The sequence below is a fragment of the Paramormyrops kingsleyae genome, chromosome 22 (assembly GCF_048594095.1).
Source record: "Paramormyrops kingsleyae isolate MSU_618 chromosome 22, PKINGS_0.4, whole genome shotgun sequence".
Lineage (NCBI taxonomy): Eukaryota > Metazoa > Chordata > Actinopteri > Osteoglossiformes > Mormyridae > Paramormyrops > Paramormyrops kingsleyae.
Genome location: NC_132818.1, coordinates 10,388,461 through 10,402,475, shown reverse-complemented (window position 1 = coordinate 10,402,475; position 14,015 = coordinate 10,388,461). Strand labels below are relative to the sequence as shown.

At 42.5% G+C, this 14,015-nt stretch overlaps 1 protein-coding gene across 1 annotated transcript; it reads right to left on the bottom strand.

The window, feature by feature from the left end:
• Positions 1-1,933: 1,933 nt before the first annotated feature.
• On the bottom strand, positions 1,934-12,351 carry LOC111836803 (somatostatin receptor type 2-like). Its single transcript, XM_023798380.2, has 2 exons — positions 12,010-12,351; positions 1,934-7,229 (listed from the first exon to the last, which is right to left on the bottom strand). Exon 2 carries the CDS (start codon positions 7,196-7,198, stop codon positions 6,050-6,052), a length of 1,149 nt encoding a protein of 382 aa, XP_023654148.1. The 5' UTR covers positions 7,199-7,229; positions 12,010-12,351; the 3' UTR covers positions 1,934-6,049.
• Between the last annotated feature and the right edge of the window lie 1,664 nt (positions 12,352-14,015).

The following is a 14,015-nucleotide window of genomic DNA, read 5'->3' as shown; positions in this document are numbered from 1 at the left end:
ATTGGAATAATGGCTCTTTTGCATTGACAAATAAAACACTTTTCCTTTTTTTTGCTCTAGACGTGTGAAACAAATCTTCACTTTTAATTATTATTACTGGCAGTTGCTTCAATGCATTTAGGGGTGTGGTCCTGGTCAAGACAATCTCCTGAACTCCAAACTGAATGTCAGAATGGGAAAGAAAGGTGATTTAAGCAATTTTGAGCGTGGCATGGTTGTTGGTGCCAGACGGGCCGGTCTGAGTATTTCACAATCTGCTCAGTTACTGGGATTTTCACGCACAACCATTTCTAGGGTTTACAAAGAACGGTGTGCAAAGGGAAAAACATCCAGTATGCGGCAGTCCTGTGGGCGAAAATGCCTTGTTGATGCTAGAGGTCAGAGGAGAATGGGCCGACTGATTCAAGCTGATAGAAGAGCAACTTTGACTGAAATAACCACTCGTTACAACCGAGGTATGCAGCAAAGCAATTGTGAAGCCACAACACGCACAACCTTGAGGCGGATGGGCTACAACAGCAGAAGACCCCACCGGGTACCACTCATCTCCACTACAAATAGGAAAAAGAGGCTACAATTTGCACGAGCTCACCAAAATTGGACAGTTGAAGACTGGAAAACTTTTGCCTGGTCTGATGAGTCTCGATTTCTGTTGAGACATTCAAATGGTAGAGTCAGAATTTGGCGTAAACAGAATGAGAACATGGATCCATCATGCCTTGTTACCACTGTGCCGGCTGGTGGTGGTGGTGTAATGGTGTGGGGGATGTTTTCTTGGCACACTTTAGGCCCCTTAGTGCCAATTGGGCATCATTTAAATGCCACGGCCTACCTGAGCATTGTTTCTGACCATGTCCATCCCTTTATGACCACCATGTACCCATCCTCTGATGGCTACTTCCAGCAGGATAATGCACCATGTCACAAAGCTCGAATCATTTCAAATTGGTTTCTTGAACATGACAATGAGTTCACTGTACTAAAATGGCCACCACAGTCACCAGATCTCAACCCAATAGAGCATCTTTGGGATGTGGTGGAACGGGAGCTTCGTGCCCTGGATGTGCATCCCACAAATCTCCATCAACTGCAAGATGCTTTGGTGCTCAATCAAATTACACAAAATGCAGCTTAGACCAGCCCTCGCCCTTCTTCCTGCCCATGTGTTTACTGTGTCTCTGTTTGCCCCAGTTGACCCGATTACATCGTCTTCAGTGTGTTTAACCAATAATATTGGGCTAAATTTAACTCACCATTTGTATGTGATTTATTTAGCAAATGCTTATATCCAAAGAACATACTTTTTTGTGAAGGCAGGGTCAGTCTCAGGAGCAACTGCAGGTTCAGGGCCTTGCTTAAGGACCCAAATCCCAACCCTGGGATTTGAACCAGGAACCTTCTGATCACGGGCACATCGTCCCTGAAACTGAATATCGACGTCTACTGAGCAGTTCCTGGGCTTTTTAAGGATTGATTTGCTGTTTCATATGGAGTGACAGCCAGTCCCATGGTGTGAACAGCAGGATACAGCACTAAAATGTGAGAGATTAGAACTGACCAATGTTCTTAGTGAGGCAGGGTGTCCATTCCACTTTAAAAACAGGCAGCAGAAGCCATAACAATTTATGTGGGAACACTGAAAATGTGCTTTCCAGTCCATGTATAGATGAATATCCTTATTGAATATGATATTGTTGTTCATTTCCCCACTCTGTGTGGCTTTCTTGAGGGGTGGAAGGGATTAGGTCTTTGTTGCTCGTTATCCCAGAAGGTTAAATGTCTTGCCTATTAAACACCATATCTTTTTGCACAAGCTGGCTCTTGAAGCTGTCTCAACTCCAGGGCTTTTGGTGATCCTTGACTCTACTGTAGTTATCTCTCAGCCCGCCTATCGCGGTATCTCCAAAGAACGAAGAGTCGGACCCTAAGACACTAATATGTGATTTACTTTAATGGTGGCAATATTTCAACTAATCGTCGCAGCAATAACAGTAATAGAAGTGACAAGAACCACATGTTCACAGGCGTCTGTTGGTGGATTTGGCTGGCAAATCTATTTACAGTACATGTAAGTTACGCTAGCCAGGTGCATCTTGGGAAGGCAATTCAGTCATGGCTGTGCAAGCAAGCATTTCAACTCCCTTTCCAAACACTCTTCTTTGGTCCCAGTCTCATGGTTGAGATGAAACCTTCCCAGAATCAACAATATGGCACAAAACCAATATAGTAGCTATGTAGCTTGTGGCTGTAGAATCACATTTAGCTCTGGTATTAACACTGTAATAAGAAAGTGCAAAACTGAAAGTAAAAGGAAAAAAGGAACAATCACGTGATCCATAGGCGTGCCCTCATCATGGAAGAGACCGCTATTTCTGCTGGACAGCATTATTGACCTAGCAGGTAATAAACCAATTGAACTCTTATTTAAATACTAATACAGATCTTAAAGGTAATATCACTTTGTACACCTGCGACTATAGATAACGTTAAAAAACAAACAAAAAAAACATTACTACAATATATTGCCCATCTTCTTTACTGTATGTTTATGAAGTTCAGTGGCTTTGAAAGTGTGCATATAAAAATATGGGGAAAAATGCCCAAATGCGCAATTAAAGCTGATTTACATGGGTTTTTTTCAGCATTACTCTGATGGGTATTCAATAGACTGGTTTTATGCAATGATTTTAGTCGTTTGATACAGATCTGTAAAATATATAGCATTTTACAGAAACACAAAAAAAAAGAACAACAACAACAATACAAACGTGGTACTTTGATCCCTTCACAGTAAAAATTCAGGACCGCGTCATATTGTCCCCTGCTGCTGCTAAAAATTGACTCTCTTCTGCCATCTTGTGACATAATGATGTATTGCGTTCATTATGAAAAAAAAAATCATATCGTAATTTATTTCGTAGAACTGCAATACTCTACACATGTTGACGCTGACAACGCTTCATGTTTAACTGACATTTTATATGCTATAATGTAAGGCTTCCTTATGTTGTTCTGCATAACCATGCAGTTAGAAATCAGATTTTTATTTTTATTTTTAAAGAAACTATTTTGGCAACTATGAAAAATTTGCAAATTGTATGTAATCTATTTTATAGCCTGCTGCTGCCGACTAATGGATTAAAGTAAGAAGAAATGCATTAAACTGCAGTACCAGGTTTTCCCCAATAGATGGCGGGCACTGAGCAATTTCACTTTAGGTTCCATTTCCGGGGGGAAGCTCTTCTTTTTTTACTGGACACCATCATGCTGATGTATCTTAGACATCGTATAGTATAGTAGAGCATAGTATACTATTTTAGAGTATTGTCTGACAAGAAGATTGTACGAGGCCCATCGGGAAAATTCCCAAATGTCCTCATGGCCAGTCAGTGCCTGAGCATAAGTGCAGTAGAAGGCCTGAAGAATTAAAATAGTCAAAAGGACAAGAGATGGAGACTGCAGGGAAGTGCCCCTTGTCTGGGGTCACGGATGTCACGTACCAGACCTTTCTGACCTCCTTACAGTGTGCGTTTAACCACAAAAGTCTGGTTTAAGTTGTTTGGGCCAGAAATCTCTGACCAAGCTGTGCCTGTTTGACTGTAATCCATCTACATTGTGATACTTGTCTTTGCAGTAGTTACACCATTTAAAAAAATGTTTGTTAATTATAAATAGTTTTAAATAATTTATGTAATAATTTAAATTTTACTTCAATAATTTATCTAAATAAATCTGTGGGCAGTAAACAAATAGCAAAGAACCTTTCCAATTTCCTATAATGTTTAATCCTTCATGGAAACTCATTAGTGGCAGCGTATTTTGTTCAGAAAAGATGTCAACGTGACAAGTATGACAAATTCTTCGTAAAGCAGGGAACTGTACAGTCCAGCAGCCGTTTGATTAGACTTTAGGCTGCCAGGCCGCAAAAACACCACTCATTATATGCATCATGATGAAACGCGTGAGTTGTAACATCACCAGTGATTTGGGTATAAAGCCTTGCCAATTCATTCAAATTTTTTCGCTCATTCATTCCTACACTCTCTAACTTTCACATGTGCACATACTTGACAGACTTAAGGTTAGGTCTTGGAGTCCGGTACATGGGTAATCCTTTAAAGAAACTCCTTAGCCATTCTACTTAAAGAAGCTCACTTTCTATCTAAAGCAATATTTCCCAACCAGGTCCTTGGAGACCCCCAGACAGTCCACGTTTTTGCTATCTCCCAGCTCCCTGCCAGACAGTCCACGTTTTTGCTATCTCCCAGCTCCCTGCCAGACAGTCCACGTTTTTGCTGTCTCCCAGCTCCCTGCCAGACAGTCCATGTTTTTGCTATCTCCCAGCTCCCTGCCAGACAGTCCACGTTTTTGCTATCTCCCAGCTCCCTGCCAGCAGTCCACGTTTTTGCTGTCTCCCAGCTCCCTGCCAGACAGTCCATGTTTTTGCTATCTCCCAGCTCCCTGCCAGACAATCCACGTTTTTGCTATCTCCCAGCTCCCTGCCAGCAGTCCACGTTTTTGCTATCTCCCAGCTCCCTGCCAGACAGTCCATGTTTTTGCTATCTCCCAGCTCCATTCCAGACAGTCCACGTTTTTGCTATCTCCCAGCTCCCTGCCAGACAGTCCACGTTTTTGCTGTCTCCCAGCTCCATTCCAGACAGTCCACGTTTTTGCTATCTCCCAGCTCCCTGCCAAACAGTCCATGTTTTTGCTTTCTCCCAGCTCCCTGCCAAACAGTCCATGTTTTTGCTATCTCCCAGCTCCCTGCCAAACAGTCCACATTTTTGTTCCTCCTCAGTTGGGAGCAAAAATGTGGACTGTTTGCGAGTCCCTGAGGATCGAATTGAGAACGCTGATCTAAAGGATGCATTGGGAATCGGATGAGCACTGCAATCGCTCTTCATGTTACTTTGTTTTTGTGCCTCTTCATGTCAGGAGGGATCTGCAATATATCCAGCAAAGGTTATGCTCCACTTAGTATTTTGGTGTTAATGTGCCTGAGTGCTGAAACTCAGTAGCGTCTGAAACGATGCCACATTCTCAAAGCCTGATTAAGCCATGAGTTAATAAAGGCCTTTGATGGACCACATATTGACATGCCTGCTTCTGCCTTGTAAAGGACATTTCATTATTTACTGGCTCTGTCGCAGGAGGCAGTATTGACAGATGTTTCATAAACCATTTGCTGTATTTTTTGACTCCACTAGATGATGTCTTACCGAAAAAGGACACAAATCATGCCCCAAAGCAAACCAATAGCACCATCTAGTGGGGTCAAAAAATACAGCAAATGGTTCATGAAGTGTCATTTTGTCCATCAGTAAAATACAGCAAAGCAATTGCTACCTCTTAATCTGATGCTTATTTGGGTATGCTTTCCTGTCTAAACAAACCAAAGCTTTGACAGTTTACATGTGAATGTGGTTAATTTGAAAGTTGGCTTAAATCTTGAAACCAGTGTTCTGGAGGAAAAGTGATGATAGAGATGATAGCCACCATCATGTTCCCCTTGGACTGGCAGAGTACAGGAGCAACACTGAAGAGTTTATTGTAGCTGAAAGCTACAGGGACGAATGTACATCTCTTAAAGAATCCTTAAACTTTCATCATTGAAACAATGATGGTGACCTGACTGTGAAGGAACAAACTTACAATAAAAATGAGAATGAGAGCCAATAAAACATGTAATTGAACAATGATGGTGAGCAGACCAAGGAATCTGCCTGCAACTGGATGTTCTGCGAGGCAGCATAAATTGGGATCCTCAAACTGATCATCACCATGTATTCCCGCAGGCATCTTCATTCTCCAAGCATAAGGACTTCAACAGCATCATAGACTGGAACCTTATGTGTACTTTGTCTACACTGGGTGCATCTAATATGCCTCGTGGAGCCAGACACTTTACCATTTCAAAATTTCAAAGTTTATTATCCTGGAACTGAATGGAGAATGCTTGTGTTGGTCTGTGTTGTGTTGGATATTCTGCTGTATTTCTGTGATGGTAGATGACAGTGTCCATCTCCCTGATGTTCCCAGAGTCTGGGGCTTAAATGCTGGTTTGTAGGTCGCCGTTGAGCAGCGTGCTCAGCGTCTCCGTAGGATCATTCACCATGCGGGATTTGTCCTGCCGGCTGTCGGTACGCTCAACCTCATCCAGTCCACCCACCTTCTTCAGGCACAGGACATTCTGAAAGCTCTTCCTAAAGTTCTCTGAGAGGAAGGCATAGAGGATGGGGTTGGCGCAGCTGTTGGCATAGCCCAGCACCACCACGAAGTCAAAGGTGCTCTTCAGTGCCGGTGTGGTGCTGATGGTGCCCGTCACCGAGGTGACGTTGAAGACGTAGAAGGGCAGCCAGCAGAGCACGAACACAGCCACCACGATGGAGACCATGCGCGTCACCCTTCGCTCTGACTTCTTCCTCTTGGAGGAGCCCACCCGGATCCCAGAGGACTTGACCTTGACGATGATAAGAAGGTAGCAGAGACAGATGACTGTGAGTGGCAAAAAGAAACCCAGGAAGAAGGTGTAAAATATAAAGACTTTATAGTAGTTCTCCTGGGGTTCTGGCCACACAATGGTACAGAAACAGCTGTCTTTCTTAAAGATCAGGCCGCTGTAGATGACAACAGGCAGATTGACCAACAGAGAGATGCTCCACACAGCCAAGTTGATGGCTTTAGCCATTCGGGGTTTCCTCCACTTGGTGGACTTGATAGGGTGGACCACAGCCAAGTAGCGGTCGATGCTCATCACCATCAGGCAGAAGATACTGGTGAACTGATTGAGCGAGTCTACGGTCATGACGACCCGGCAGATCACCTCACCGAAGGGCCAGTGGACCAGCGCCAGCTGGATGGCAATGAAGGGCAGACTGAGCATGAAGAGTACATCAGCCACCGCCAGGTTCAGGATGTAAATGTTGGTGACGGTCTTCATCTTGGCATAACGTAGGATGACATAGATGACCAGCGTGTTGCCGGAGAGGGCCACGGCACAGACCACAAAGTACATGAAGGTAATGACCACGGTGCTGGTCTTGTCGAAGTTGAGATCGGTGACATTCGATACTCCGTTTGTTAGACTGCCATCCAACTCGTCACCCGAAAGGAAGGTGTCTTCGTACATCAGTGTATTGGACAGGTTTGGGGGCAAGGATGGGAAGAACTGTGCCTCCATTACGTCACTATCGCTCATATAGCAGAGAAGCTCCAGGATGACATGACACCTACAAAAGTAACCAAAAAACAATGGAATAAACAGAACCAGAATTACAGTCTATTTTATTAAACAGTTGTATATTAATTAAGCTTGTCTCCTGTGGACGGCGATGGGTTGACCCCACATCCTGGGTTGTTCCCTGCCTCGCGCCCATAGCGTCTGGGATAGGGTCCGGACCTCCTACAACCCTGAATAGGACAAGCAGTTACACGAAATGGATGGATGGATGGATGGGTCTCCCGAAGATTCATAATGTAATCTAATACTTTATTAGAAGTTGTGTAGATCTTTCTCCACTATTGGTTACACTTGTACCTGGGCTCAGTCTAGCTGCACTTACACCTAGTTGAATCCTTTGCAGCTTGTATGTTTGCAATATGTGATTTGCCTCATTTGTACATCGCTTTGGACAAAAGTGTCTGCTAGATGTGTAAAATGTGCACCGCCGCTGAAAAGACGTCCCTGCAGTGGACAGTGAGGACAGCAGAGAGCGTCATCGGGGTCCCTCTCCCTGCCATCTCCCACCTGCACCAAAAGCACATCATCCGTCGTGCGAACAGCACAGTGAAGGACACTTCCCACCCCTCACATGCACTGTTCTCTCTTCTGCCGTCTGGTAGACGGTTCCGCAGCATCAGAACTGTAACTGCCAGACACTGCAAGAGCTTCTTTCCTCAAGCAGTCAGAGCTCTCAACGCACTGCCACCAAAGGAACGTTAAACCCACAAAAGAAACACTGCAAACTGGACGTTCACACTATGCTTATTTGCACACCTCAATTGAATATTTGCTCCAATATGTCTACCTCATGCCAAATTTGCACTTGTTATAACTGGCACGTCTTTGTCTTGTCAACAATTTTCTGACCACAACTTGAACCTGGTATTTTAAATACTACCTGCACATTTCACTGGAACTTTAATTGGACCACTTTGTATTCTAGTCATAAAAATTTAGTTAGATGTATTATTTATGTGAAATGTCTGTTTTATATTTTTTATCTTTATAGTGCACCATGGGGGACCTGTGTGAAACGACATTTCAGTACCCTGTACATTTCAGTACCCTGTACATTTCAGTACCCTGTATATTGTTGTATTGACAATAAACCAATCTTGAAATGTAAATGTGTATATATTTTTAACTTATTACTGTAGGTATTTGACACATTGACTCATGCACTGCTGATGCCCCTATTGGAACTGAATAGGAAAAACCCACTAGAAACTTCTCCTGAGTGGTCAGGATTAATGCCACCACATTTTTCGCGCTTTTTTCATGCTTTGGATGAACTGCCTGACCTGTTCACCCCCACCTTGCCTGGGAGTGATCCTCACTATCGCTTTTATCTAGAACTTTCTCATATGCATGGTGCCACCAGTTTGCCAGGCTGAATTGCACAAGCAAATTGTGTCTTAGGGCTATTGACATAACTGGGTTAACAAACCTGCCCCTCAGCCAGAGGCTGAAAGCCAATCATGTGACTACGAGGGAGAAGCAGAAGGTTTTTGCGCATCAAGACAGTCTGACAAGAAAAGACAACTTTGAATGCACTCCTTCATTCTTTGCTGCAGTAAAATGGTGGTTTCTCTCTCTTCGCCATAATTAAATATGCTTGTAACACTGGTTTTTCTGCAGCTGGGGGGGGGGGGGGTGTTCAAGTTGGCCCCTCCAGCACAGCCATATTGCAGAGAGTACAAATCCAGACCAAGATTTTGTTTCAACCAACCAGTTGAGTGACTGTGACTCTTTATACTCAACTGGTTGGTTGAAACAAAATCTCAGTCTGGATTTGTACTTTCTGAATGTGAACTTTCCATCTCTGGTGCTGCTCCAAGTCATCGATTTCCAGGCAGCTTCATCCTGATGCTTCCCCTGGAAATGCTAATGCAGTTAGAAAGCATTGAGTCATTTATTAGCAACAGACTGAAATTAGTTGAAATCCCTCCCACTCGCTCTGGTTATTATAAACTCTGTGCTTGTCATACATTTATTATCCTGTCACAGATGTGACTGAAATGCTGAGAATGCTTCCTAAATGTCCCATCAGCCTGTGGGCACTGAAATGCTGCAGGAGAAGATTGTAATGCAATCGCGGGATTGTAATGTAATATATGTAATGTTTATATGTACTCAGTGGCCAGTATATTATATATACCTGCTTGTTAGCACAAACGGGCTCCACCAAATAGTGAATTATGTGGTGCGATGAAGAAAAAACATCCAGTCAATGGCATTTATGTGGCTGTTAATGAGAGAGGTCAGTAGCGAATGGTCAGATTCATTAAAGCTAACAGGAAAGCCACAAGTGGAAAAATGCCAGCTCTGTACAGCTGTACATGTGCAGGATGGTTCCTTCTTGTCTGCTCTTGAAGTTCAGGAGACAACTTGGTACTAGTTAGATGTATTAATATAGTGACCAATGATATTTGTATATGTATGTATTACTGATTCCCAAAAATATGCTTCTTGAACCACTGACTGATCTAAATGGTGCTGTCTGTTCAAAGAAATAGCCCAAAATGTGCCCCGAAGCAAGCCAACAGCGCCTTGCGGCCTTAGGAATGGTGCAGCGTAGGGCCACAAGAATGATTCCTGGTCTTAGAGGAATGTCATACGAGGAAAGGTTAAATCTGTTCAGCCTCAAGCAAAGGAGACTGAGGGGGGACATGATCCAGGTCTATAAGACTCTAACAGGTTTGGATGCCGTTCAACCGAATAGTTACTTCAGCATTAGTTCAAATACAAGAACTCGTGGCCATAGGTGGAAATTAGCGGGAGAACATTTCAAACTGGATTTAAGGAAGCACTTCTTTACACAGCGTGTAGTCAGAGTATGGAATAGTCTTCCTGATAACGTAGTGCAAGCTGAATCCTTGGGTTCCTTTAAATCAGAGCTAGATAAGATTTTAACAACTCTGAGCTATTAGTGAAGTTCTCCCCAAGCGAGCTCGATGGGCCGAATGGCCTCCTCTTGTTTGTATAGTTCTTATGCTCTTATCTAATGGGGTCAAATAATACCATAAATGGTTCATGAGGCATCCTTTTGACAATCAATAGTACGTACAATCGGGTTTATCAGGGATAAGTAAAAACAATGTGATTTCTGGATCAAACTGCGTTCTGCACACAGACATCAGTCCAGGCAAATGTTGTTGGGTGGTGTGTGACTCTGTGCCTGGTTCAGTTCCTGTGCTCAGCAGAGAGATTTCACCATTGGGCCCTTGAGCAAGGCCCTTAACCCCAATCGTGCTTGAGACTGGCTAACCTGAATCTCAATTGTGTATTGCTTTAGGATAAAAATGTGTTATAAATAAAGAAATGTAAATCTCACTGTTCCCCACAATAGTTAAATTTTAAATCTTTTGAAGCCCTTTTAAAAAACTTTTTGTGGTAAGAGGGAATCCTAGCAACAGAACTGATCTCCCTACCTCTGCCTGATTGCCCCTTTATATTCTTCTGAGTGGATCACATTATGAGAAAGCAAGGTCCATTCAATACGCCATCCATAATGATCCGTCTCCCACTTATTCCAGGGAGAAGGAGTGTAACACCTGGAATTGGATTCAATTAAACTGGAGAGTATAAATGTGTTAAAGTTTCAAGAGGGCTGAATGAAAAGAGAAGCTGAGCTCTTATGGTTTGCAACGGAGAATGCTGACCAACAGTTGGTAACTTGTTAATGCAAAGACCACATTTTCCCTCTCTTACTCATCTTTAGTTCATGAGATGCTACAGATATCCCCAAAGCAGCACACGGAAATGTAGTAAACCCGAAATATTTTCTTGGTGCTGTGAAAATATGAAGAAAAAATTCCATGCAGGAGCTCCGGAAAAGCTCTTTAAAACCAGGCGGTTAGTAAACGACTCCAGACGAACGAAGAACAAAACGAAAATGGTTTTGATTAAATATTAGTTTCTCGAATAATCATTTCATAAGTACCTTTATTCCCTGGGGCGTGTTTTTGTATTTATAGTGTTATACCAAAATACCGTATGGTGTGGCTTAATTACTTACAATTTCACGGAGCAAAATATTGAGTTGATACATAGTGGTGAGAAAATTGCAGCTTTTAAAAATCGTGTTCTTCTTAAAAATTCCACAACATGGCAAGACACAATAGAATTAGATTCAGTCTATTCGCCAAAAGCGTCAGTACTTGTAATTGTATAATAAGGATTAGGAATCATCGTACTTTTAAATCAAAGGAAATGAACATTGATAAATTTATGCGGAGTTTGGATGCCAAATATTTGATGCCAGATCTACAATATGACAAAGTGTACACTACATTCACAGGCACAAGACAATGTAGTGATATTTTGGAACTTAAATTTTGAATTACCTGAGATGAATCCGGATTTCTAACTCCTCGTTACTGTCAGTTAAGTACGAGTACGAAATAACACGCAGTACTGGTTAGTATCATACTTCCAGCGACATGAGGATACCAACAAAAACACCCTTAAACCAAAAACAACATTAAATGCATTAACAAAAATAATTTTAAACACTTAATAGTTATTTGCCACAAGCATGTCTTGTACAAATTCAGAGAAAACAGAGGAAAAATATTGTATAAATTAAGTTAAATTCTCTCCGAAATTGTAGGAATTCTATAATTACTATAATAAAGTAATACATTGTTCAACTTCTAAGTTATCAAATTCTGAACGTTTAATGCGTTACAATGATAACTATCTATCTAATTATTCCTAACGATAATTATAGCTTTTTTTTTAGTGGAAAAACAAATGGGTCTGCTTCTGACATTCTAAATTCTTACCTTCAGTTATAAACACCCCCAAGGTGCGGGAAACATGAATCTTTTCCCGTAATTTACCGCCGAAGTGTAACTTCCCAGGGAAATCTGCATTCCCGCACGAACCCTGACAGATTCCGTCTGCACCTGTTCATTCAACACCGGCAACTATGTGGCTGATCTTCATCCAAGAGAGAGCTTAATACTCAATACTCATCTGCGTTATTTTCTTTTGAAATTATCTATAGGCTATAAATGAAGTACGTTTTGCACGAACACGCACAGTTCCATAGACAAACGGAGATCGTCGTCGTCCTGTTGCCAGTAACTCCAGTCACTTGGTGGCTATGGTCGGTCGCAAAGACAGCGGTGATGAGAGAGAGAGAGGGAGAGAGAGAGGGAGAGGCGGAGCAGACCAATGATCTGAGTGAAAAAGTGCAGTTTCTGATGCAGTAGGAAGTCGCTGTTGAGTGCCCCTCACGCACTGAAACCTTGGCCACCTCCCTCCGCTTATCAAGGACTCCTTACTTCTTGATGTTGCGATCAAATTTTCTTGTTACAGACAAAGTTGTATGTATTGAAAGGTTTAACGATTGTTAACCGACGTTAAGTTAAACTTGTGTTTATTAACCTCGCTAGAACTATATTTTTAAAATTATTGTTCAGACCTTTCCATTCGCTATAAGCCAGCCACTCAATGCCCGTGCGCTACTTATCTCAGGTGACCTTAAAGTCACACATCATCGGCGTTCTTAGGTCCGATCACTCGGGGCTATAACCCTTAATATTTTAAGCCTAGCCCCAAGTAATTTATCCTTGATGCCAGTCTTCCATCAAAAGCCCCAGGTAAACTTGATTTAACTCCTGATCTTTTCAATAGCTAGAAACCCTCCTGGCACACATTGTAACCTTGGAAAGTCTGATGTTCAGCTGGTAACTTGGCAGCTGTAATCCAAGCAAAGTTCATCTTCATGGATGAAGTGCAAACACAGAGACGTCAATACCAATCTTGTCAGATGGAGAATGTAAAAAATGAAAGAAACTTTTTAATTTTATGAAGCCAGGGGCTGTTCTAGTGGCAGTGGCGATTCTAGGCCATTTCAACTAGGTGGGCAAACTGGGGTCAGTTGTTCTGTTAGGGGGGGGGCTGATGCATTTGACCTTAATGTCCTCTAAGTATTATTTACACTAGACTGCCAGCATTAAGAAACAAAAGACACTTTTGAAAACCCAAGTTATTTATGCAATGCTTTGCAGTCACATTCTACAGTTTTTCCCAATATACCTCACTGTGCTTTCTTGTTTAGATGGTCTTGCTTGCACAAGCATAATTTTTTTTCTGTCGTTAACCTCATTTTCACCAACTGAAGCGACTCGACCACCCAGCACCCCCCGAATTTGGAGTCCGTTACAAAAATGTGCTCATGTTTGTGTGTCCTCTGTTCCTAATGCACATTTTAGCCCACATATATAAATGCAAATAATAATAGTTATAATAATAATATTGCAGTTATTTCAGACCCAAGTACGATATGTTTTGGAGGGGTCACGGGGGTGGCAGGTAAGGGGGCACAGGCATGTGGTCATGGGGGCACTGCCCCCCCTCCCCCGCCTCCTCCTAGAACCGCCCCTGTGTGGGGGGGGCAGGGCATATTAGGGGAACAAGTGCCCCCGTGACAACAAGCATGCCTCCCCCCCAAATACGAATGCTGCTTGACTTTGTAATAAATGTATTATTCTTGCATTTATTATTGTTATTGTTACAAATAACATCGGTTTTCAAAATTGTCTTTATGCTGGAAATCTAGTGTAAGTAATACTTGGGGACTGTTAGAGACAAATGCATCTGGCCCCCCTAACAGAACAACTGGCCCCAGTCTGCCCCCCCCCCCCCCCCCCCCCAGTTGAAATGGTCTTGACCCCCAACTGCATGAAACACTTTTATTTACCCCATAGAACATCTAAATTGTGTGACACAACTGGTCCTATTCTTCTCAACCTCAGTCTATGAATGTAAAAAAAAATATGTA

Coding starts and splice junctions, on each gene's coding strand:
- LOC111836803 (XM_023798380.2), bottom strand. CDS start 7,198: ATGAGCGATAGTGACGTAATGGAGGCACAGTTCTTCCCATCCTTGCCC.